Consider the following 25,959-nt stretch of genomic DNA (forward strand, 5'->3'; position numbering starts at 1 on the left):
ACTCGTGTGGTAACAGAAATCTTTCGTTCACGGCAACTGTAAAGAAAAGAACTCTTTAACCCCGTGTGTTTGTTAGCAGATCCATCTTAGTAAGATTAGATAAAAGAAGAAATCTAACACCAACACCTTTTCGTTTTTCATACTTTTATTGATATCATACCCTCTGAAAAGAACAACTTAACAATCGTTTACACTTATATTCCACTCTATATTTGCACAGAAACCATGTCTTCTGAGATCCCAGCAAATGATACCTGCACAGAAACGCCCTCCGAGAACTCGGCAAATAATGAAATACATGATGTTACTAAAACAGCTTCTAGTGACCTTACCATGCAACCAAATGTTGCAAAAGCAAATCTACTAATTTGTCTGTTGACTGATGCATCAAATCCTAATTTAAAAAGAGCTGGTAACTTTGGGATGTTAGTTTGTGCTTCAAACTGGTGGAAAATGCATCTCTGCAACTGTAGAATTTCAAAAATTTAAGAGGGAACATGCCCCCGGACCCCCCAAGAAAGCAAGGCCCTTTGGGCCTTGCAGACAGATGCGCGCCTGTGAATTCACAATACTACAAAGTTTCTTATTGGTGTAACACCACAAGGTGTTATCTCATTCATTTCAAAGGCATGGGGTGGGAGAGTGAGTGACAAATATCTCACAGAAAAGTCTGGTTTGTTGAGAAAGCTTTTACCTGGGGACAAATTGCTTGCTGACAGGGGTTTTGATATTGCTGACCCTATTGGTCTTTATCAAGCTCACCTTCATACACCAGCATTTACTAGAGGTAAGAAACAGTTGTCTGCAGAGGAAGTGGAGCAAACCAGAAAAATTGCTAATGTCCGAATCCACGTGGAAAGGGTGATTGGTCTTGTCCACAGAAAGTACACTATATTGCAAGAAATACTCCCCATTCAGCTGGTGAAAGTTCGGCAAGGTGATGACTTGGCTCCAATAGAGAAAATTGCGGTAACTTGCTGTGCGCTTACTTATATATCAGAGTGTCTGTGCCTTTTAATTAGAGCATTTAGACCCTTTGTGGGAGTATCAATATTTTATCAGGTATCATTGAGATAATATGATGTTTAATTCAGCAACAATTTCCTCTTCAAGGAGTTTCTAAGTTAAGAAAAATAACTTTTAGGCCTAATCCATACCTTACAGTCAACGGAATTAAATTAAATTTGTGTAGTTATTAATAATTATGGTGGTTCCTAATACTAATAAAACATTCAACCAACGATGAAATGCCTAAAGTGGCTAATAAAGGGGTTAACATTTTTTGTATAGGTAGCTAAAAAAATGTTCCTGTTGTAATCAAAAGGTATCATAACAGATAAATGCAAGAACTGAATAACTTTGGACATCATCAACAACAACATTTCTTTCTACCAGCAATTCCAAATTTTTGCACATAAATTTTATGGTGCACATGAAGGGCAAATCCATTCTCCATCAGGCTCTGTTCTAAGTCCCACACATGACTTATACGCTTCATTTGCTGCCCAGTTATCCACGAGGTCTGGAGTACCAGATGATTCACAATGTCGGGATATTCCACGCTAGGATAATCCACTAAATCCTCGCTACACTCCGATTTTTTTAACGTGTATGGATCAAATCCACAGGTAAGAACTTTTACTTGATACCTGGCCTAAGCAGAACCGGTAAGACTGCTATAATTCTCCGAAAAAGGAACACTTTCGCTCGAAGACGCGTCTACTGAAGCCATATTTACTTTAACAGATGCTCACCAGCATGGCGGTCGCGACTTACGTAACAAAATTTGGTCACGTGGCTGAGAACGAAGAATAGCGCTCTCTACTGCGAGGATCCTGCATCACGTGACTCTATCAACTATAGTTCCCTCGTGGGATGAAAAAGTCGATGGCGTGAAGATTTAGCTAAAGAATCCTTGCATTTCGTTCTTTCACCTTGGCTGGGAACTTGTAAAACAGTTCCTCATGTAAAGTTCATCTATCCAAATTTCAGTTGCACAACGGCCGTTGCTGAGTTTCAATAAACGAGCATCTGCAATCGTCGAGTAAAGTGGAAAGAAAGGTATGTAATATTGTCTGCCAACTTGACTGAGCATGCATTGATTAGATGGTTTTACTGGATGTCCAAGATTTCTAAATCATATATGCTTGAGAAAATGTTAAATGGCACAGTTAATTAGCTTCTAGACTGAGTTTCGTAGATCGCTGTTAACAACAGTTGTTTATGTTCAAATTAGCTCCCTTTGCTTGATCATGAAAGTGAACTGGCTATCTCATCATGTTCTTGTTTATTTCGAGGGAAAGTGTTGCAATCTATATGCCATAATTTGCATACTCAAATTAGATCGCTATTCCTGGTACGAACGGTTTTTTTAGATTTATGTTTCTTTTTTGAATGTCTGAAGGGGCACATTGATTTTGACGTCCTATTATATGTTAGCTTCAAATCATAGAAGTACGATATGAGGAATACAGAAGCCATACTTGCCAATGGTCGTTTTAGAACCGATGTTTTAAATTCTCATTTTTTAATCGCATTGTGAATTTATGGAATGGCCTGCCTGTAGCTATTAGGACAATTGATCGAGTATCATTGTTTAGTAAGAAAGTGAATCAGTTTTATATCAGTATATTTAACTTAAGTGATGATACATTTTTATAGTTTTTGATTACTTATTGTTGTTGCTATTTGTCTATGTTAGTTTTTCATTTTTTTTTTGTATTTTGTCACAGGCAGTTTATTCAAAATAAGGAATCTAGAATTCTGTGTAACCTACCCTGCTGGCAGAGGCGTTTATTTGTTAACTTCCCCTACGGTCCACGTAAAAATAAAGTCCTCTGCGCTCGGCCTGTTAAATCTTCTTCGAGCATGCGCGACCTGTTGCTTAGAAACAAATTAGTTCCCGGTAGTACTCGGCTGATTGTGGGCTCATACTTGGTCTTGCTATTATAGCTAAATAGGATGCATGCGCATAAAAACGTGTTTAAAACAGGTTCTGACTGGTTTTGCAAATCAGATTATCCACAAACTTGGATAATTCCCAGGCGCATGCTTGAAGAAGATTTAACAGGCCAAGCGCAGAGGACTTTATTTTTACGTGGACCGTAGGGGAAGTTAACAAATAAACGCCTCTGCCAGCAGGGTATGTATAAACTGGCCTAATTACTCAGATATCTCTTTTTTATACTTGTATATATGTGACCTCCCACGGAAAAACGTACACTTACGGCTTTCCGTTTTCAAACGGCTTTCCGTTTACAAGCCGTTTGTCAGCCGTTTAGAAAAAATTAATTTTTGTATCCATCTGAACGGCTTCGGTCATCCGTTCGTCGAAATCATCAGCCCGTTTGAACGGCTTGTTCACCCGTTTGTCGGAAACATCAGCCCGTTCGAACGACCTGCTCATCCGTTCGTGAAAAACATCAGCCCGTTCGAACGGCTTGGTCATCCGTTCGTGAAAAACATCAGCCGGTTTGAATGGCTTGGTCATCCGTTTGTGACAAACATCAGCCCGTTCGAACGGCTTGGTCATCCAGTGCTGTTGTCGAAAACAAGACATACGAACGGCTTGGTCATCCGCTCATTGAAAAACATCAGTCCGTTGGAACAACTTAGACTATTTTCCGTTGAACGACTTGTAACATCGGTTTGGAAGGTTCATACTAGTAACACCACCCTTTTGCTGAAAATAAATTCTTACGTTCAAGCGGCATCAGTCATCTGTCACGTGCTAATGTTTACAAGATTTGTCCAACTTCATTCGCTCGAATTTTGCCTTTAAACACCGCGCGTACACAAGCAATAACATGTTTCGTAATCGATAAACACTAACTTTCCGTAGACGCTTTTCAGTGGGTATGTGAAGTTTTATTGTCTTGCCGTTCTCACATGGAAGTGTGTCTTTGACCAAAGATTTAAGTAGGTCACAAGTCATGAATTAAAATATCAATAGAATTTTCTATCACCTAACATTCAATTGTTTCTGAGCGGTACTATTGACAAGCGAAAGAGTCGATGGCAGGAAAGATTTGGTTTGTAGTATCAATTAACACACAAACAGCAAAAGTCTAAGTGTTCATAAGACATCTTTTGAAATGCATTGTTTACATACATTTGTCTTCGGTGTTGACTTTTTGTCAAATAACGAGTAATCTTGCTTCGACGGCGAAAAAGCCTTTTTCTTTTACGCTCGACTCAAGGTCTCATATAAAGACGAATACTGTTTAGGGAGAATGCGGGGTATACGGAAAGTTAGTGTTTATCGATTGGGAAAGATGTTATTGCTTGTGTTCGCGCGGTGTTTAACGGCAAAATTCGAGTGAATGAAGTTCGACAAATCTTGTAAATGTTAGCACGTGACAGATGACTGACGCCGCTCGAACGCAACAATTTATTTTCAGTAAACGGGTGGCGTTACTAGCATGAACCTTCCAAACCGATGTTACAAGTCGTTTGACAGAAAATAATCCAAGTCGTTCGAACGGACTGATGTTTTTCAACGAACGGTTGACCAAGCGGTTCGAATGTCTTTTGTTTTCGACAAACGGATGATCAAGCCGTTCGAACGGGCTGATGTTTTACACGAACATGAAGGGAACAATAAATTATTTGGCAACATGCAAAGCTGCTACAAAAAAGTTACAGTCACGTTTGTGCGCAATAAAGCGGCAATAAACACTTGACACAGCAAAGATATAATTATGACCAAAATTTGACCATCATGGGTTATTCGAGTTTTTTTAAAGACGCTGAACTAAGTCTCTGTTTAACAAGCTTGAATACTTAGTCAGGCAATTTTATAGCATCAAAACAGTTGACTATCCGTTCGAAGCAACAAAATCTGAATTGGACCGTATCTGCCCATTCGTTAGGATTGATAACCTATCTGTTTGGCCTTTACAGCAATTGTTTTTCACGAACCATTCGAAATTAATCGTAAACCCGTTCATCTGTCTATGTCAACCCGTTCCAAAATTTTCGCAAGCCATTGAGTCGTTCGCGTGACCTGTTTGATAATTTTGACAAGCTGCTCGGTTGTTTGTGTAACCCGTTCTATAATTTTCACAAGCCGTTCGGTCGTTTGCGTGACCCGTTCGAAAATTTTGAAAAGCCATTCAGTAGTTTAGGTAACCCGTTCGAAAATTTACACAAGCCGTTCGGAATATTTGATAACCCGTTAAGCTGTTCGATAGCATCCGTTCGAACGGGTGAGTTCCCCCATTTGTTACCCGTTCGGTAGCCGTGCGTTTCACCCGTTTAACGGAAAGTCGTTAGTGTACGTTTTTCCATGAGAGGTCACATAATTATATTTAACTCCTTGTTTTTGTTTTGATTATCTGTGTAATTGAATTTGAGTAAATAAGTAAATAAAAATTAATAGTTTACCCAGTATCTCATTGTTATTTGTTTTTTCATTTGGTTTGTTCCCTAAATTATATTTGAGACTGTTTCTTTAAAATCAATTAACTTTGATTTATTGGTTACTGCATGGGAACACATCAATTTAACGTAAAGGATATTCTTATCGAAAAATGAAAGCTTAAAGTTAGCAGGATTAAAAGAATCTGAGCCTTAACGATGAGTTTCATCTAGTAGAGTGACATGTTAAAGCTAATGCACCTGATAATGAATTACTTCAGGGATCTTACTCTCTGATACGAGTACCTTGGAGGTTTTTTTATGCATAACTAACAGCTTTTGCATTCTTAATTGTCATTGACTGTCGTTGATTGAATCATCCTTCAGGGGTTCTTAGCTGTCATTCACCTTAGCACCGATTACAGTTGATTGAATCGTCTTTCACTGATGGTTAATCTTGATATATTAGATTTGCTGGTTGTTGTTTCAAATATCATTGTAATGATGCTGAAGAGTACAAAGTTTGAATCCTTACATGGTGAGAGACTTCTGTGTCTCGTTCCGGATGCATTCTCAAACTCTGAGCTCTGTGGCTTCACTCTAAACAATTTTTCTTCACTCACTAATTGTTCAAATGTCTTGTTCATTCTACATCAAAGTATACAAGGGAGCATTAATTTGTGATTGAATCTTTCTTATCAGGCTTTATACCCTATATGGTATTTATTTTCAATTTACCACATTTATGATTTTATTATTACTTATGGACTTGGAAGTTTGTCAGTTTATTTTAGGGTACCATGTCATTTCTCATGCCAATAAGTGTCTTGTGACTAATCTGAGCTCCTTGTTCTGTTTTCATTCCATTGTAAACTCAGTGTAGAACTAGTTTTTTAATCACTTGGGGGTGTTAATGTTATGAATCAAGCATTGCCAAATGAAGCAGTGCAGTAATTGGGTTCTGCCTAAAAGTACTTTAAGGACATTACTTGTTGCCATTTACTGTCTGGTTGTATGCAAGCAATTTGAAGGAAGGGGGGAGGTTACTGTTGATATTAACCTAATACCTATTTAACCAATCCTTTTCTTATGACTATTAAAATGGTGGTCAAACTAAAGAGAAGTTGAGGACCCCAACAATTTATACACCCATATTCTGTGGAACAACAAAGAAATACATAATGAGAGTAAAAGTGATTTTGGTCAATTCCACGTTGCGGACGTGACATTTAGAGGCAAAATTTGGGTATTAAATGTCTCCTAAAGTCAGATCCACACTATTTGAATTGAATTGAGTCATGTCATAAAAATTACCCCTGAAGTACCTTTTATTTTGCCAGAAAACATTTTGACTATCATTCTCTTAGAGATCCAGAGAAAATAATTTTTCAAAGTGTGTTGCGGATGTGACTCCTAAAACAACCATTGATTTGAATTGCTTTTGGTTACTTCAAATTTCCTGTGAATTGAAAACCTTTTAAAAAAACTGCATATACTAACTAAATGCAATAGTAATTGTGCTTCATAAATCTGAAAAGATATTATAGAAATTACTTGTTACCATGGATTTATTAACAAAAATGTTGTGTTGCGGACGTGACCAAAATTTGTTGCGGACGTGACATTTTGGGGATGTTCAGGAAAGAGCTTTTCATTCACCCCTAATAATGTTCAGAGTAATGTGCCACTGAAGTAAAAATGCTATTTTTATTACTTTTATCTGTAAATTGGGAAATAAATAACAAATAATATATATAAAGAATAAAAATGTTGTGTTGTGGACATGACCAAAATTTGTTGTGGAGGTGACATTTTGGGGATGTTAAAGAAAGAGCTTTTCATTCATCGCTAATAACGTTCAGAGTAATGCCACTGAAGTAAAAATGCTGTTTTTATCGCTTTTATCTGTAAATTGGGAAATAAATAACAAATAAAATATAAAAACTTTGATGATCTAGGTCATTTTGTACGTCAAAGGGCATTTATATATTTTTGGAAAATTGTAAAAAAGTGATAGCCTTACATATATCATAATATGTCTATAATTATCATTTGCTGTCATTAGATATCAACATATCTTCTCATGTTTGAAAATTTTATGAGGTTTTCTGGGTTTTTACAAATGTGTCATGTCCACAACGGTCACGTCCGCAACCCGATATCTCTTAAATAGTTGACAAATTTGAGCAAGCTGGGGTGTCAAAATTATCATAATACTTAACAATAAGAGCAGCATAAATAAGACCTGAAACAGTTGAGAACCTACAAAGAAATTAAATAAATGTTGCTCTGAATCATACCCTGAAGGTCACGTCCGCAACACTTTTTATGTCTTTGTACGTCTGAGGCATTAAATGTTCGAGAATTTTTTTCTTTTGGCATTGAAAGGCTCATCCTAGTGGGTAGTTAAGATCTCAAAATCTGATTCATGGATATCATTTTCTTTGAGATATAGCAATTTAGATATTGGTATGTAAAATGGCTTATTCGGTTAATAAAAACCCTCAAAAACAATGGCATCACACAACCTGGGCATGGCCACTACTGCCAATCTAGTTTTGGATTCTTATAGAACTATGTATAAGCTTTCATTAAAAGTAAGTTTGGCTCTCATATTTTGAATTTGAAAATCTGTCAAATTTTCATGTCTCATGTGGAATAGCCCTTTTATTAAAAAAACCTTCTTTGATAGAAATATTAGATACACCACTGATGTGCTTTTATCATGACCTTTCAAATATGGAGTCTTTTGATGTTGTCAGTGATGCAGGAATGAAGAGTGATTTTTTTAGTATGGACAGGTCTAAGGCATGCAATCAGTCCATTTAAAACTGCATTCTAATACACCCAACTTCAAGGTTATCCTTGATCTGGAAAATTTCAAATGTTGTGACTGTTATTAATTTTTTTTACAAAAGAAAAATATAGCCTGCATAGCCAGGCCCTTTTAGGGGTGGGGAGGGGGAAAGAGGAGGGAAGGGAGACCATGCACTGGCCCTATTGTTTTCACATTTATTTGCCACTTAGTTTCAGTGCAGGAAATTCCTATTGGTCGAAAAAAAATTGGGTGATTTCTATTGGTCGATCACCTGTCAATCAATATCCCGTCTTGAATCACAACTCTTATTCAAAATGACAGACAAGAGTGAGCTTTTCGATGTAAAACTACAAGAAGTGGAGCAACGATTTAGCAGATATTTGACAATATTGATTTTTCTACATCAGTAAAATTACTTCCAACAGTTACATTTCCTGAAGGATATGCAGTCACAACCTTGATCACAGATCCATGTGACGTGTCCAGATTGTCTATGTTTAACTTCGAAAGAGCCACATTTTCAATTGCTTGCTTTCTTCGCGCCTCTTCAAATGAATCTTTTTCTGTTAGTAAATTGTTCTCTTTGCTTGTTGAGAAAAGTTCCTTTCTTGACTTAGATTTTCCTGGTGATAGTTCTCTGCGTGTCTTGCAATTTGCAGGACTTGATCTCGATGGTGTCACTACATCCTCGACTTTTCTCTTGGCCTTGTATAACTGAGCTGACGACAACTCCTTTTGACTTAAGAATGGTGAACACTGGTAAATGATTCATAAAGACCTGGCAATTTTCTTCCGCAAGTCCCACAGACTACTTGTGAGCAGTTTTCTTCATTTTCGACAATAATTCCAATGCTTTTGAGAGATTCTGACAGCGGTTTCTTGGACGGATCATTTGGTGCTCTAAAAATATTACTGTAGGATGTATGGGTTACACGATCACCATACAAAATTCAAAGACTCTTCTTACAAAGTCTACAAAATTCGTTTGATTGGTTTGAAGATGGTTTTTTGCCTTTCTTTGCTCTAGTAAAAGAACTATCTGTGTCCACCATGAGAGGCGCGAGTTTGTTTTGACAGGAAACTGGCAGTGAACATGCAAACTGAATGGTTGATTTTCGGCGAGTATGATTGGTTGAAAAATTTGGGCGGTAAATGCGAAAACAATAGGGCTGGTGCAGGCTCTCCCTTCCCCCCACCCCTCCCCTCACCTAAAAGAGCCTGGCTGCACAGGCTAAGAAAAATGAGAAAGACCAAGTAAACAGGCTAAGGACAGAGAAGAATTTTATTTCAAACAAAAGCAAGCTTTGGAGGCATCCTGGTGGCACTGAAGGCTGCAAGTGAATCCCAATTATATGTATGCTCCTTTGGAACAAAGTGTTTAAAAACTCTATTATATAAACAAAGGAATTACTTTAAGAAATACTGGTAGGCTATTTTTCTAACCCCGACTACTTCTTCTGTTATCAGACCACAGAAATGATATTTTGTATTTTTTTATGAGTGTTTTTTTTTTTTCCAATCTGTTTTTGGAATGGAGTCTATGACAAAATATTAATTAAACTTAATAGTAAGGAACATCATACTTGTGAACTTGTCAGTAGAAAGAAACAAAACTGTATTTGAACCACTTTAAGTAACTTTGTTAACTAAACATCAAACTGAAAAGCATATTTCCTTTAAATCTAACAAGAATGAATTATGTACAAAATTGAATAGTCCATTTTACAGTTGTGTGTTTGGTTGCCAAGGGTGACCTTGTGATGATACAAACCTTGCTGCCTTTTAAATCTAAATCACTTTGTTATCATTCTAACTAGATACAGGTCTCCATTATGACAAGGTCACCTTCAGCCTCACTCCAAATCAACGGCTTGGTAACTAAGTACACAACAGTAAAATGGCCTATTAAACAATATGTTACTTTAAAGAATGTTTGAGAAAGCAAATCTTTTTAACAACAATTTGAATTTGATAACTTAAAGCTTCATTTGGTACAATAAGTTATCTTAATTATTCATGTACCTTTGTGAACTGCATCCATAATTAAAGTTAGTTTTTTAATTTGTAGTTTATTAATATACTTTAGTAATTGTGCATGTAAACAATCATGTGATTGTTAAAATAATTTTATTTCTTGTAATTAATCTACAGCTTTGCAAACTAACCATTATTTAGTCAAAACCTAGCCAGTAGCAATTAGCTAGTTAATTAAATATTGTTAAATTGTAAACATGATTGAGGAAGATGGTAATTATAAAAAAAAAAAAAAAAAAAAAGAAATTTTTAGTCACACTGTGATTCTGCTGGTTGCATGCTTGAACCTGTTCCTTACTGTATTTTTCCATTTTATCTTTATAGAATTATTTTCTGATATATATTTCATAGTTATACAGTGTATGTAGGTGGGTGAATTTAATGTATACACATCTAAATGGTAATCATTTTTTGTTGTAATTAACTTTTATAAACAGAGATCCATTGAAAAACACCCAGACTGTGAGAGACAACCCTGTATGGACATTGCTGTGAATATCGAGTAAGTTTTGAACATCCTCATCACTGTTTTAATTTTTTAAGTTATGTTTTCTATTGATTTTAGAATTTTTGTTTTGCTCACTATTTCTAGTTTGTGGCAACTGAGGTAGAAGCCTGTTTTTGATTTTGCATCCAGAATTCAAGTATACTTAAACTCCTGTCAGATGAAGAGCTTAAAACCATTTTCTTTTCAATTGTGTGTGCATTTATGTGTACTGTAGTCACTTCAGATTGATATGTTGATCCATATGTGTTTTGCCTCCTTACAGCTAAGTTCCAGAATATTCTGAGTTCCATTTGAGTACCATAATCCAACAGCTACAGGCTTTATGACACCTAGGTGTACAGACGAAACAGTTCCTTTTCCCACAGCTGGTTGAATTTCATTGCTGTCCAGCAGATTAATCACTACCCAGTAGATTGGTGTGAACACAATCAGCCACACAATCTACTGAGTAGTGGTTTATCTGGTGGATGGTATTATTGATTCAATTCAGAGGAAAACAAGTACCTGAGAGTTTAATTCAACTGCTGTTATCATCTCAGAGGAGAAGCAACTTGAAAGGTGAGTGTTAATCTATTGACATCAATGCTCATGTACATATGAAGTTAAATGCTGATCACTCTTAGGGTTTAAAGGGTGAATACGTGGTACCAGAAAATATCCATACCCCACAGGGGCCTTTTTGATTTGCAGCCCCCCCCCACCCCGCCAGATTTTCTGTTCTAGGGGGTATCACTGCTTATGTACAACCAACTTTATGATGCTTTCAATTCTAAGTTCTCTCTGAATGTGTCCAGGTTCTTGAGAGGCCATTCTTGTTGCACTTCTCTGCTTAAGATTGTGGATGATTGGAGACTGGCTCTTGACTCTAAGAAAGTACATGTAACCGGAACTATTGCCATTTACCTTTCTAAAGCATTTGATTTGATATGTCACAATCTACTATTGGCTAAACTGCGGGCCGTTGGTCTGAATTACGATGCTATTGCCTTCTTTCAATCATACTGGACTGATCGTCAACAAAGGGTCAAGTTTCATGGCATAAAATTATTCTCTGAATGGTGTCAAATCAAATGCAGCGTACCTGAAGGTAGTCCACTTGGTCCCTTGTTATTTAAAAGTTTTTCTCAATGACCTAAACTTTGCTAGACAAATCTCTTCTCTGCGTCTAATTATGCTGATGATACTACAACTTATGCATCTAATTATGACATCAAGACCCCTTGAAACCTGGCTAAACCTGGACCTTGACATCGTGGTCACCTGGTTTTCTCAAAATTATCTGATTGTTAACAGTATTTAAACTGAAGGTATGATACTTGGTAGTCACTTTTATGTCCCTGAACTCTTTATTGGTGACTCTAAGGTGGAATTGCATGTCAAACTCACTTCAAATTCTTGGGGTGACTATTGATAACAGACTGACTTACAGTGAGCACATATCCGACATGCTTAAGAAAGTCTATGCCAAGATCGGTGCTCTAAGATGACTCAAAAGACTGATGCCTCACAGCGTGTCTCTAACACTTTACAAGGCCTACCTGCTTCCTCACTTGGAATAACTCAGTCCACTACTTATTGGAATGAATAAAACTTTAAGCTCTAAACTAGAGTCAGTCAACAAATATGCACTTAAAACTGTACTAAATCTAGGCAGCAATCTTGATTATGATACTATCTTATCCTTGAGTGATATGCAGTCTCTTGAACAAAGATGCTATAATAGTTCTCTTATTTTATTGTACAAGTGCAGGAACTCTAATGGTCTAGAGTACTTTAGAAACTTCTTCCAAATTTCCAAAAGTAGATGTAACTTAAGAAGTAGGGGTACTGATATAGAAAATCAAATAAGATTAGTGAGTTCATTTGTAAGCTCAAGGCTTTTGATTTCAGCACATTAGGACCCAGCTGTCAGTACAACTCTTGTCTGTAGTTATTATTGTTTATTTGCACTTGTATTTGTCATATTTCCCTTCTTACCACTATGCAATGCCATTCAATTTAACTTTAACTGATCTTTTTATCCTCATCTTTATAGCATTATTTGTACATAGTTTTAATAGTCTTCCCTTTTATACATGAGCCTCTGGCTCAGGCAATCGGGTAACCATGCCTCACATAAAGACAATAAACTTGATTGATTGATTGAAGAACATCTGAGTTCTATTCTGTAAAAGAGACTGAAGTGGTACTTTTGGAGTGGGTGCACTATTCTAATACTTTTGCTTAAGGTTATCTCTTATTTATGTTTGTTATCTGTAATGGCAGTAATCTTTTCTTATGTATGGAGGAGATACTCAGATAGAGGTAAAATCTTGTGCAACCAAACACTGATACAAGGCACCTATTCTCTATCTGTATCTATCTCTGCTCTGTCTGAGTCATTCTTCAACTTTGCAAAGCCACAGTCTACCAGCTTGAAGTAGAACTGCACCCAGGCTACAGTTGCTTTTCAATTTTTTCCTTTTCATCTACCCAGCAGAGTAGTGGTGGCTCAGAAATCATCTTGCTGTATTTGTGAAAGCTTTCTTCATGGATTTGTCAATTAAGTGAGCTTAATTGGTTGAAGGCTCCTTGGAGATTGTGACATATCAGAAATAACTATCCTAGACAAAGTTGCCCAGATAGTTGATCATTCCAAGCAATCTTAGAATGTGAGTTTCACTAGGTGGCATAATGACAACTGGGTAATAGGCTTGACCTTGGCCAGATTTGATAGCCAGTAAGGGTACCTCAGAAGTCAGAATGTGTCTGCAGTATTGAGCTTCTGCTTCTTAAACATGAACTTGTCTTTGTTGGTTTGTTGGTTTTTTTTCCTGTTCACTTACTTTTGGCAATTTTGTTCATTCTTTCATTATTTTTTAAACCTTCTTCATCAGCACCACCAGCTTTTTTCCAAAAAGTTGTAAGCTTTTGGTGTCACTCTCTCCAGTCCTTCAATGAGTCTATCAAAATGCTTTTGAGTGAGTTCTGTGCACTTGATATTTCAGAAGGCAATTTGAGCCTTATTTATTTGCAAAATGAGATGTGTTACATTTTTAGATTACTTGGGTCTTCATCAAGTTTCTCTTGCTTGAACCTATCACTTTCCAAGTCTTGATGGGAGATTATCAAAATGAGTGTAGTTCAAAAGCACAGTTTTGGTACTTTAATTTTCTATTGTAATCCTTCAAGTGACTTCAGAAATGAATAAACTTTTACAGCTGCATCAATTCAAAGCTGAGGAAAGAGGCAAGATGTTATGCTGGGCACAGGTTATCAAGCTCAAATAATGATTATGGTAAACTATACATTACCTTTTGATACTTTGCATAATTCAATTTTCCCTTTTTTTCTTTTCCAGAAGCTGATCGACAATGTCAGTAACTGTGAGAACTGAAGAGAGTAGTTCAAAGAACAGTTACGGTGACCCACCAAAGATCAGTATTAATCTTCCAGAGATAAGTGAACTAACCCAGACTTTTAAAGATTGGAAAGATGTTGAACTCCCAATTGACATTCTGTTGTTAACAGTGAAGGACTGTGAGTTCTTAAGTTGCTACTATTACATTGTTGATCCATTCACAAGCTATTGTAAAGGGCTTGGTCATGTATACTTTGGCAGCATTGGTGAAGATCAAGATGTTAAACTGAAAGTTGCTTTGATGAGATGCTCAGAGGGTTCTAAAGCTCCTGGTGGTTCTTTGACTGTTGTAAAAAATGCTGTCACCCAGTTGAGACCAAAGGCTGTGTTTTCTGTGGGCCACTGTAGTGGTATGAATCAGGAAACAACAAAGCTGGGGGATGTGGTTCTATCAGAAAAACTCACCACCTCTTCCTATCAGAAGTTTACAAAGGATCGCATGGAATTTTGGGGGGTCACAGCTCCTGTCAGCAAAGACATTGCTGATCTCATTAAATGTGCAGGTTTTGGTTGGAATCCACCCCTAGAATATCCTAAAGAAAGAAAAGTTGAAGTCCACCGTGGTGAGATTTTGAGTGGTTCTGAACTTGTACAAGCTGAGAGGCGCAATGGCCAACTTGTGAAGTCATTTCCTGGAGCAATTGCAATTGAAACAGAAGGGGAGGGTGAGATCTCTTTCTGTTTGAAGTAAATGTTACTGACAGTATAATGACAGAGATAATGGGATATAATTTAATCATTGAAAAGAGAGTTTTTACTGAACTCATGTCTCATAGTTTTGACTGGGATGCTTTACTCTCACAATATGTCTCTACACCCAGAAGTAGAGATGCCAATACTGATGAACAAACTAGCATTTCATGTACATGTAGAGAGAGTAAGAGTTACAGTTTTAATATCCCAATGGTGTGGAAACTGAGAGAAGTTGTTGCTGGAGGGACTAACTCTGCAGCAGTATATATGCAGCGTGACTTTCCAAAATATGTCTCCAGTTTCCTACAAATCTTTGATAACAAAGGTAAAGGTAAAAAGCAATAGATGTTGGGGCAAAGTTGTTGTGGTATTTATGAAAGCTTGTCATTTCTTGTCTCAGGAGTTTACAGTGCAGCACATGATCTGAAAATGGAGTGGGTTGTCGTCAAGGGTATTTCAGGTTATGCAGATGGATCTGAAGTAAAAGAAAGCTGGAAAACATTTGCCAGTGTCACAGCAGCCTCTCTTGTTGTCAGCATTCTAAATAAATCCAGCATTTTTGATGATTGGCCACATTACAAAGGTAAACAGATTAGCATTACTTTGTTTTCATGGTTACAGTTTATTTGCCTGCAGTTACAAGCTGTCCTTGTATGCTGTTTAGTTTTGTTTTAAATGAATTTGCTGGAACCAAATCACCAAAGTCTCTACCTAAACTGAATTAAAAACATGATTAATGATTTATCATCATGTGCTGATCCATGAGAACAGCTCTTGGATCAGAAATGTTACATGTTTGTCAGCAATTTTCACTTGCTTTGTTGATAGATGTTCTGCTGAGTTAGCAAAAGCTGACAAATTAAATAATGACGTTTACCTCAACTCAACATACAGGAGCTCTAAGTTATCCGTGAGGGTTATCCATGCGGGTTATTCTCGGTGTGGGTTATTATCCGTGCGGGCTATTATCCGTGCGGGTTATTATCCGTGTGGGTTATTATCCTTGCGGGTTATTATCCGTGCGGGTTATTGTCCGTGCGGGTTATTGTCCGTGCGGGTTATTGTCCGTGCGGGTTATTGTCCGTGTGGGTTATTGTCCGTGCGGGTTATTATCCTTGCGGGTTATTATCCGTGCGGGTTATTATCCGTGTGGGTTATTATCCGTGCGGGTTATTATCCGTGCTGGTTATTATCCGTGCGGGTTATTATCTGTGCAGGTTATTATCTGTGCGGGTTATTATCCGTGCGGGTTATTATCCGTGCGGGTTTTGAATCTGTTCAAGGTTGATGGTGGAATGCTTTTAAACTTTTTGAAAAATTTTGTCCCCCGGGAAAGAAGACCTCTGACCCCCATAATTCAACTGTAGAATGATGTAGACATTTACATGTAGAATCTCCTGCGTTGTAAGCTCCCCTGCTGCACCCCCATGATATAAACCACACACCATCCACATTTCTCTGTGCGGTCACACTAAGGGCGAACTCTCAAAAGGTGAGTTTTAGAAACTCTACGGTGGCTATTTTATGTTATCAACTGAGTTGATGAAACCAAATTCTCATTGATGACACAAAGACAGTAAAGTACTCTATTACTTACATCACTTGAGCCACTGTCATTGTCTACAAATTCACAGTATGTCCGTTAAGACTTCCAAGAGTAGTAATTTTGGCCCAATTACAGCATGGTGCTTCTCCTTAGTGTACGGAAAATCTTGAATTTCTAGGCAGAGGTAGAAGAGATTAAATGCATGGCACCAACTCCTCACTACGTAGATTTGCATTTATAGAAATCTTCCACCCACATTTGTTTCAGCAAATAGCTTAGCAAGCAAGGTTAGGACACAGGTTTAGAATGATGGTGGTTTGAACTAAATGTAGTGCCATGTTCTTTTCCTAACCTCACGAGGCTGTCTAACTGCTGTCTGTTTGGTTTTCTGTTCTTGAAGATAATTCAACTGACAGACAACTTTCAGCACTGAGTAAAGACGTTCCGGTACAGCCATCCTCTTCTAGTGCCCAGTCTTCCCATCAGTCACAAGCCTCGTCTGACAAAGTAGCAGGTATATATTTGAATCAAGAGTCTCTTAGACCAATTATAGCATAGGCTGCAGTTTTTTAAGTTTTAACAGACTGCAGTTAAAATTCAGCATTCAAAAATGTTGAATTTCTCGGGCAGAGGTAAGGAGAATCACACACGTGTTAAATTCCTCCCAGTTCTGCATTTGTATAACCTCTACAGCGACACTGATTTAATAATAGAGCTTTCCAGTCAAGGTTAGGACTCAGTGTTCAAATATCAGTAGTTTAAACCACTTGTGATAAAGGGGTAAAGGGGGGACCGTAATGCCCAGATAAAGGGAAATATAGAATTATATGACGAACGACAATATGATTCACTCTATTTACTCCCAGATTTGAAGAGTAAGTTTTACTGAAGTTACAAATTAGAGTTGATAAAAATGCAGCCTCTAAACTGATGAAAAACTCTAGTCTAGAAATGATTATGTTCTCTTCAATTTGAGAGTTACCAAAAATTTAAGGTGTTTTTTTTGTCTACAGATTCCTCTGCGATGCAATCTTTGGAATGGTGCCAGAACCAGCTGCGAAAGTTTTACAGCACCATGTGTCAAGTGAAAATAACACCATGGGACCCAGACAACACGGTACGCATTAATGACATATACATACAGTTGACGTTATTACAAGATCACAGAAAACCTGACGGGACGACGAAAAAAAGGGTGGGAGACATCAGTGAAGTATTTGAAGGTGACGAACATCATCCCATCCGTAGACGAATTCTAGTGTATGGAAGACCTGGAATAGGAAAGTCTACTTTCAGTCAAATATTAGCTGTAGATTGGGCAGATGGCAAAAAGGAGATCCTCAGAAAGTTTTCTCTTTTACTGTTAATCAAGTTGCGAGACGTTTGTGATATTCCGGACCTCTGTACTATGTTGAAAACCGCTAAACTGTTGTCTGCTGATGACCCGATGGCAGTCAATAACTTGTATGAATATGTTCGTCAGAACCAGGAGAAAGTGCTGCTTATATTGGACGGATATGACGAGTACAGCGGTGGAAAGTCATCCCCAGTTCACCAGATTTGGAGAGGCGGTCAACTGAGAGACTGTTGTGTAATGATCACAACGCGGCCAGTGAAAGAGGATGAGCTTAGAGTGCCAAGTCATGCTCAGTTTGAAATCAACGGGCTCGATAGCAGGGAACAAAAGAAACAGTTTGCAAGAAAGATTCTTGCTGATGAGGAGGACGTTGAAGGGTTACTTGACAACCTGGAGAAGCAGGACCTCGAAGAGCTGGCAGAAATACCGCTTTTGTTGTTGATGTTGTGTCTTCTCTGGAAAGAGAAAAAGCATCAGTTACCCACGTCTCGTGCGCACATTTACGTACAATTTATTCAGACTCTCTTGGATCACATGGCTACAAAAGATGCAGACAACGTCGCAACAGGTAAAAGCATAGATGAATATCAAGAGGAACTTTACAAAATAGGAAAACTTGCATATGATGCTCTTTTGGAGGACCGTCTTCATTTTGACTTCAGCAAATGTGCGCATAGTGATCTCTTCGAGAAGCTAATAGATGTGGGTTTTTTCCAAGTTTCCAAACGTTCCGCTTTGAACCGTGAGGAGATCGTTTATTTTCTTCATAAGTCTGTCCAGGAGTTTCTCGCCGCCAGGTTCGTTGTCGAAGAACTGACCGTGAAGAAGAATGGAACTGTCAGCTGCATGTCAGGAATGGATACGTTTGAGAAATCAAGGAAGATGGCTGAAGTGCTAAAATTCGCATGTGAGTTGTCATTAAAAGCTGCCGGGATTCTTTTTGATCATCTACATGACGTTGGAGAGAAAGAAGGTCTCACAAATTACCAGTTCACCAAGACACCTTCTGAAGATGATTTGTCTTGGGAACAAGAACAGTTTATTCTACTCTGTGTCGATTGTTTGTTTTTGTGTCCAGCCTCAGACAGAACAGCCGTGTATTCTGCATTTCTCTCATGTGTTAACCATGTTGTGATACTTACGGAAAAAAACACGTCTACTGCTGCTGTAGAACACTTCTTCAAATCTGTCAGCAGTTTCCCAAACTATTTATTTTTTGTACGTGAGTGGCCGTTTGAACATTTTCCCGATGATGTTCTATCAATAATGTTAGACTTGAACGCGGTTCTTTTAACGTATTCTGGAGAAAGTAAAGATGTACAGAAGTACGCAGATATGCTCGGTAGGAACTCTTTCCTCAAAAAATCCGGGGGGAGAAACTTTGTCTATCTAATTGACATAACAAATAAGGTTTTTCATTCTGAATTGTTTCCTGAACTGATGTCAGCGCCGGTTTGCTCTTCTCAGCCACCTCTGAATAATTTAGTAAATAACGAAAACAACAACATTGATGTACCTTTGACTGAGAACCACTGTTTGTCACTGGTGAGAAAGGTTAACATTTGGGTTCACACATTTAAGGAAGCTGTTCTGTTGAAGAACGTGTTGCCTTTAGTAACAGCTCCTCGAGAAATTAGAATAACGAGACTACGGGGGGAGGAGGAGGAGGAGAAGCAGGAGGAGAAGGAGGAGGAGGAGGAAGCCTTTCAATTGATTGAGAGCGCGATTAACGGAATTAATTTTACTGACAATCTCCACAGATTAAGAGTTTTCGACCACTATACAGCAGCAAAGTATAAAGCTTTTATCTCTGACTCACTGCAGCATTCTCCAAATTTGCGTGAGCTCGACCTGTTCTTCATCCCTTTACACAGTGGTGTGAGTCATTTGGCTGAGAGTCTTCATCACGTGCCACAGTTGAAGAGATTAGTATTGTGGGATGTACAAATGGGAGAAAAGGAATGTGCGGCACTGGCTGCCTCATTAAAGTACTTAAACAAGTTAGAAGAACTGGTTATAGAAAACAATGCCCTGGGTCACGGGATTATTGAACTGGCCAAGAACCTGAACAATGTACCCAATCTGACAAAGCTGGACCTGGAGAATACAAATATGGGTGAAGATGAAGCATCAGCACTGGCTGCCTCATTAAAGTACTTAAACAAGTTAAAAGAACTGAATATACGCAACAATGCCCTGGGTCACGGGATTATTGAACTGGCCAAGAACCTGAACAATGTACCCAATCTGACAAAGCTGGACCTGGCGATTACAAATATGGGTGAAGATGAAGCATCAGCACTGGCCCATGCTCTAAAGTATGTACCAGTGCTACAATTTCTTCATCTATCTTCCAATCCACTTGGCCGCGGGGTCAGGGAGCTGGTCCAACATCTCAGCAGTGTTCCTGAGCTGATGATCCTCTTCCTTGAAGATGTTCAGATGACAAGGACAGAATTTGAAGAGTTGTGTACAGCAGTAGATGAGAGAAACATTGAGGTGGACACCGATTACCATGTAAGTGCCATTTTGTTGTTTCACTCAGTTGTTATGCATCTAATTTTTGTTTAGATGCTCTTCAGCAGAGCACTTGATAATATTTCCAATAACTTGATTTGAACTCAATTAATCAGATTATTTTTAGTGAGAAAGAATACAGTCTTCAGGAACAGTCACTGTTTTCAGAATTTTCTTTTTCTATTTTGCGACGTTAGGAGCCGATGTTGTAGATGGAGACCGTAACAAACCCACGTTAAGTACTTTTATGGCTCATGCGTAGCTTGTTCAAAGATGATTTGAAGAAAAAGATTACGAAGATTAAATTTAGGGACTTCCAAATGACTTGATATTTCCTGATTACACAATAATTGAAAACTTTGGGAGTTCATTCGATTGACCTTTGCTTTGCTTGTGTAGTTACGCCTTACTTGAGAGAGAAAAAAATAGACGAGTTGTGAGAATATTTGTCTGACCAAACTCCTCGGATCAATTTTGAATTTTGAAATTGTTCGGCTTCTGTTATTATTGTGGGATGCTGTTATTTGGGTTTGATTATTTAACGAGAAAGGATTGTTCAACCCATACGTGCTTTGAATTCGATGAAGTTGTTCCCTACATTCTATGCGGGCATTTATTCGCTTTTGCTATCAGGGAGCGTGAACCCCAATAAATATAAATGAGCGAAGAAAAGGGATTTTTTCCTTTTTTAAAATCCGAATTGGTTTTTTTAAGTGAAAGTCGCGTTGATTCTCTTGTCCTATCTTCACGTCTTAAAGGTTTGTGCCGATGATAGGAAATAATTCAACAAAAGTTGAAGGTGTAATGATTGTCTTCTTTAACGAAACTGGCACGGTGTTATAGTTTACTGGGACTTGAATGGTTTCCTTATACTCATTTATCAGTTGGATTCTTTTCTTCTTTGGATTATTTGCTCGTGTTGAGTAACTCTGTCAGTTGCTCGTAGAGCCTCTTGGTCTCCTAGGTCTCCATGATAACACTATTTTGTTTTGAAAAATCAAAGACAAACATTGCAAATAATGAGTTTTTCTTGAGTGAATCTCGTAAGTCTCTGTCTCAACTTGGTCTTGCAATCGTCCATTAAATAATCCTGAGCAATGATATTTTTTAACCTCAGTTTGGCAGACAGTAAAACGGATTCTGTGTACACCTCACGCTGCTTTCCATGTTTCCGTTACATCGTTGCTTGTTTGGATATGGTTTGCGGAAAAGTATTTTCGAAACTGAATGAAGAAAGAAACAAATTTAGCTTTCAAGACTTGAATACTACATATTTTCTGTCAGTAGTGTCCAGTATAGTACATGAAGTTGTCCTAATGGAACGAGGCTTGGTGATATTTTTTGATAAACTTTGTGAGTTCATTTGATTAGGTTTTCTTTTTGAGGTAATATTGAAAGAGAAATCTTCTGTAGTTACGCCTTACATAGGGAAACAAGGAAAGAGGAATTGTGAGAATTTTTCACTGACAAAATTTATTTGGGTAATCAGGAGTTTAATTTTTGAAATTTTTAGGCTTGTGTTGTTTTTGTGGGAAGTGTTTATTTGGGTTTTTATTTGAGAAGCCCGCTAATAAACAACTAAACAGCAAAACAAATCATTTTAAAAGGCGCTATCCGCGACACGCGACCATTAGTCAAACTCGGCACTGTGTTATTATTTACTCGCTCTTGAATGGTTTCCTTATTCTTATTTATTAGTTGGATTCTTTTCTCTTTTGGCTACTCTGCTCGTGTTGTGTAACTCTGTCAGAAATCGGGGCCTATCGGTCTCTCTCGCGTCGTATAAGCTCACTTTTGAAGAAAAATTAAAGAACAACATTGTTGATAATGAAGTTGTTAAACTTGCTATCGTATGTTTGTTTCTGCTTGGTCTCCCGTAAATCATAACAAAATAAGTTTTAAACTTCAATTTACCACACACCGTGGAGTTGATTCTGTGTACACTTTACGCTGCTTCCCATGTTTCTGTGACATCGCTGAACGTAAACAACTTTTTGATGTGAAACTCTTATTACGATCACTAGAATAAAACATCTGCCTACCTTATTCGCTGCTCGTCTAGCCTTTCCTGTAGAGTGGGCGTTTTTTGTTTGCTTCGAGGAATACGGAAATGCGGCATTATCCTTCTTATATAAAAAAAAAAACAGACAATTAACTTGTGTGGCATGAAATGATAGGTTAGGAGGCGTTAGTTGAGCGGAGCACAAGTGTGAACCTTGAAGTTTTTTTTGATTTGTTTTTTATCATTATTATTTACTAGGTGTCTCGCATTTGGTTCAAACATGGAGTTTTGTCAGAATGTTACGGTTTCAGAGAAAGGAATACTCTATGCTTCTAGTAAAGCAGAGAAAAACATTACAACGACAACCTCGGATTATCAAAAAGGAATATCTAGAGTTGTCTAACTTTCAGTCGTGTAACAGTGTATTGAACTTGTAATAGACCTCATCAGCTTGGGAAATATGTAGAATTTACTTCTGCACTCCTTCTCTCTAGAAGGATATAGAGTCAAACTGAAACAGACAAATTACAATCGTTTGTAGGCACTCTGCCGTAATGTCCCTGAGCTAATTCAAACAGCAAATATCTTTTGATTTTACTTACAATTCTGTATTCCTTTCCCGATGTAAACCTTGTATTCGTGTTACGATTCTTGCTCTGTTCGTACCTAGGGACTATGAACGAAATAGCGTACCCTCTGAACTTTGGAAGCGCGTGTTTAATTTTATAGATATATGCTTCTAGGGATGTAACGTAAGTAGACAGGGATTAAAATAATTTCGTGCAAAACAAACAGTTTTGCTAGTGGAGAAATGCTGTGGAGTAAAACCCGTCGCGTGTAAGTGTGAAAGGTTAAAAAATTATTAAACTTTTCATTTCCCCTCGGGTAAATAATGATAGCCAATACTTTGTATGCGGATTTATATCAATTTGAGAAGATATTAGACAGTTTTCTTTCCTTTTAAAAAATATAGTATTTAATTTAATCATCTGTTTGTCTGTCAAGTATCGCCTTAATTTAATTGCCAGGGACCATTGCTGTTTGTTATTTATATCTAAGAACATTTTCCCTGTTGTGAAATAGTGTCAGTCGCTTGTAGCTATTTGAATTCAAAAGTGAATATTCTCTTTCACTGCTCGCTTTTTGGACAAATATATTTGAATGCGTCAAGTAATTAGCTTGTGTGTGAAAAAGTAAGTTGAGTGTTACACATAGTTAATGAAACAGGTGTTTTGAAAATTTATCTTGCCTGAAAATGCAAGTTGAGTGTTACACATTATTGGTGCTGTAGTTGATATTGTTGCCCTTTATTCTTGTGATAGGAGGAGGAATATGCAGGGGAGAGGTACATCCACCGACTTCGTACAAAAGCTGAGCTTAAAGAAAAAGGAATAAGATTCAGAAACGAGCCAGATGATGATGATGAGGATGATGACGAGAACTAGGACAAAGATCACAGGCGGCCCAGGCTCTGTCACGTGGATTATTGTAGAGGTTGTATAGTGGTTTAGTTGGACTTGCTTTTGAGCTCCGTAAATATAAAGTTGTTTGAAATAATGAAAGAAATAAAGTCTTACCTTCGTACAGAGTAGTCTGTGCTGTTCTTTTCGCGATTTCAGGCCGTTTTGCTGTGTTTCAGCTCAACTTCCTAGCACCACCAAGTAAAAGGGAAGGAAGGAAACTTCTGTCTCACACACTCTCGCCAAAATCGCTCGAAAAACACACTTAAATACTTCCCCTTGAATCGAAACTTGGCTTGCTGTTTTGCTAAACATTGGCCACAGTTTAAAATAGCCGTTTAGCAAAATATTCACTCCACTTGTGGGCTGGTATTTATTTCTGACCGAATCATTCATATCGTAGGGATATCCGTTGGGCCTAATTTTGCTAGTGTCCAGGCTGACCGCGTCGTAACGAACTTTTGACTGCACAGGTTGTGATGGACGCACATTCTAACGGCGTTGAAATGGCGGTCAATTTAAGATTTTCGCTGGGCCTGTTGCTCGACAACCCAACTTTTATGGGATTTGTTTTGATGAACTTCAAGGGCAACCATTTGGCTTTCGTGCTGCCAAGTTAATGTTCTTTTTTATGCTTTTACCACTGAACTGCGGGAGACTCCTGTGACTGGTGGACTATTTAGCCACTGGCTCTGAGGGAAGGGGAAGTACATGCACTTAATAATTTGTTTGTGCAAAGAAGATCCAAACTCTTCCCTTTTATTTACCCCGTTGTACCGAAAAGGCATGCAGCCCTTTGATTATATCCTTCCAGAAAACTGCTACCACTTTTGTATTTCTACCAAACAGTAAAACTTTATACCCTTAATAATCTCCCATTGATGACACAGGAAAAACAGGCGGGGTGTTTTAGTGAAACACAGAGCAGCTTTTATATCTCACTCCCCTCCTGAGTAGGACCTCGTTACATGATAATTACTTACTCATTGCATAATTCAGTCTCTAAATCATTTTCTTTATATCTCAAGTATGTTTAGATAAAAGCATATATGAATATCAAGAGGAACTTTCCAAAATAGGAAAACAGGCATATAACGCGCTTTTGGAAGATCGCCTTCATTTTAACTTCAGCAAATTTAGAAATGGTGATCTGTTCGAAAAGCTAATACATATCGGTTTTTTCCAACTTTCCAAACTTTCCGCTATGAACCGTGAGAAGATCGTTCATATTCTTTTTAAGTCCGTCAGTGAGTTTCTCACCGCCCGGTTCATCGTTCAAGCACTGACGGTTAAGAAGAATGGAACTGTAACCTGCCTGTCAGGAGTGGATACGTTTGAAAAATTAATGAAGATGGCTGAAGTTCTAAAATTCTTTTCTGAGTTGTCATCAGAAGCTGCCGGGATTGTTTTTTATCATCTAAAGTATCTCGGAGAGAAAGAAGGTCTCACAAATTACAAGTTCACCAAGACGCCATCTCGCTATGATTTGTCTGATGAACAACACGCGTTTATTCTATTCTGTGTCGATTGTTTGTTTTGGTGTCCAGCCTCAGACAGACCAGCCGTGCATTCTGCATTTCTTTCATGTGTTCACCATGTTGTAATAGTTGGGAAGGGACACTCCTCTGCTTCTGTCCCAGAAAACTTAAAATCCATCTAAAGTTTTCCACACTATTTACATTTTAAAAATTATTTAGCTGCTAATGATAACTTTCTCTCCATAATTTCTTTGAACGCGATCGTTTCAACTTCCTCTGGAGAAAGTAAATATGTAGAAAAGTATGCCGATTTACTCCATGCAAACTTTTTCCTCAAAAATTGCGAGGGGAGAAACTTTCTCTGTCTAATTGACGTAACAGATGAGGTTATCTATTCTAAATTGCTTCCTGAACTGCTTCCTAAACTGCTTCCTGAACTGCTTCCTGAACTGCTTCCTGAACTGATATCAGCGCCGGTTTGCTCTTCTCCACCACCTGTGGATATTTTGGCAAATAATGAAAACAACAACATTGCACTGCCTTTGACTGAGAACCATTGTTTGTCACTGGTGAGAAGGGTTCACATTTGTGTTTACACAGTTGAGGATGTTGTTCTGTTGAAGAACGTGTTGCCTTTATTAACAGCTCGTCGTAGTTTCCAGTATAGTAGATGAATTTGTCCCCATGGGCGAGGCTCCTTGATATTTCTTGATTACACAATAATTGACAACTTTGGGAGTTCATTCGATTGGCCTTTGTTTTTTTGACGAGATCTTGAAAGAAAAATC

General features: G+C 37.9%; 1 protein-coding gene and 1 long non-coding RNA gene across 2 annotated transcripts; one reads left to right on the plus strand and one right to left on the minus strand.

Moving 5' to 3' along the window:
• Positions 1–1,065: 1,065 nt before the first annotated feature.
• LOC148735917 (uncharacterized) lies at positions 1,066–2,869 on the minus strand. The gene is made up of 2 exons (XR_015998743.1): positions 2,777–2,869; positions 1,066–2,031 (listed from the first exon to the last, which is right to left on the minus strand). It is a non-coding gene; the product is annotated as an uncharacterized LOC148735917 (long non-coding RNA).
• Positions 2,857–23,817, plus strand: LOC148735918 (NLR family CARD domain-containing protein 4-like). The gene is made up of 8 exons (XM_088753363.1): positions 2,857–3,142; positions 10,648–10,712; positions 10,981–11,276; positions 14,059–14,783; positions 15,212–15,394; positions 16,758–16,871; positions 17,371–20,231; positions 23,556–23,817. Exons 4-8 carry the CDS (start codon positions 14,072–14,074, stop codon positions 23,676–23,678), a joined length of 3,993 nt encoding a protein of 1,330 aa, XP_088609489.1. The 5' UTR covers positions 2,857–3,142; positions 10,648–10,712; positions 10,981–11,276; positions 14,059–14,071; the 3' UTR covers positions 23,679–23,817.
• The last annotated feature ends 2,142 nt before the right edge of the window (positions 23,818–25,959 follow it).

The sequence above is a fragment of the Stylophora pistillata genome, chromosome 3 (assembly GCF_964205215.1).
Source record: "Stylophora pistillata chromosome 3, jaStyPist1.2, whole genome shotgun sequence".
In the NCBI taxonomy this organism is placed as follows: domain Eukaryota; kingdom Metazoa; phylum Cnidaria; class Anthozoa; order Scleractinia; family Pocilloporidae; genus Stylophora; species Stylophora pistillata.

Coding starts and splice junctions, on each gene's coding strand:
- LOC148735918 (XM_088753363.1), top strand. CDS start 14,072: ATGTCAGTAACTGTGAGAACTGAAGAGAGTAGTTCAAAGAACAGTTAC. Junction 14,784..15,211: donor AATTGAAACAGAAGGGGAGG/GTGAGATCTCTT, acceptor TTCTTGTCTCAG/GAGTTTACAGTGCAGCACAT. Junction 15,395..16,757: donor TGATTGGCCACATTACAAAG/GTAAACAGATTA, acceptor CTGTTCTTGAAG/ATAATTCAACTGACAGACAA.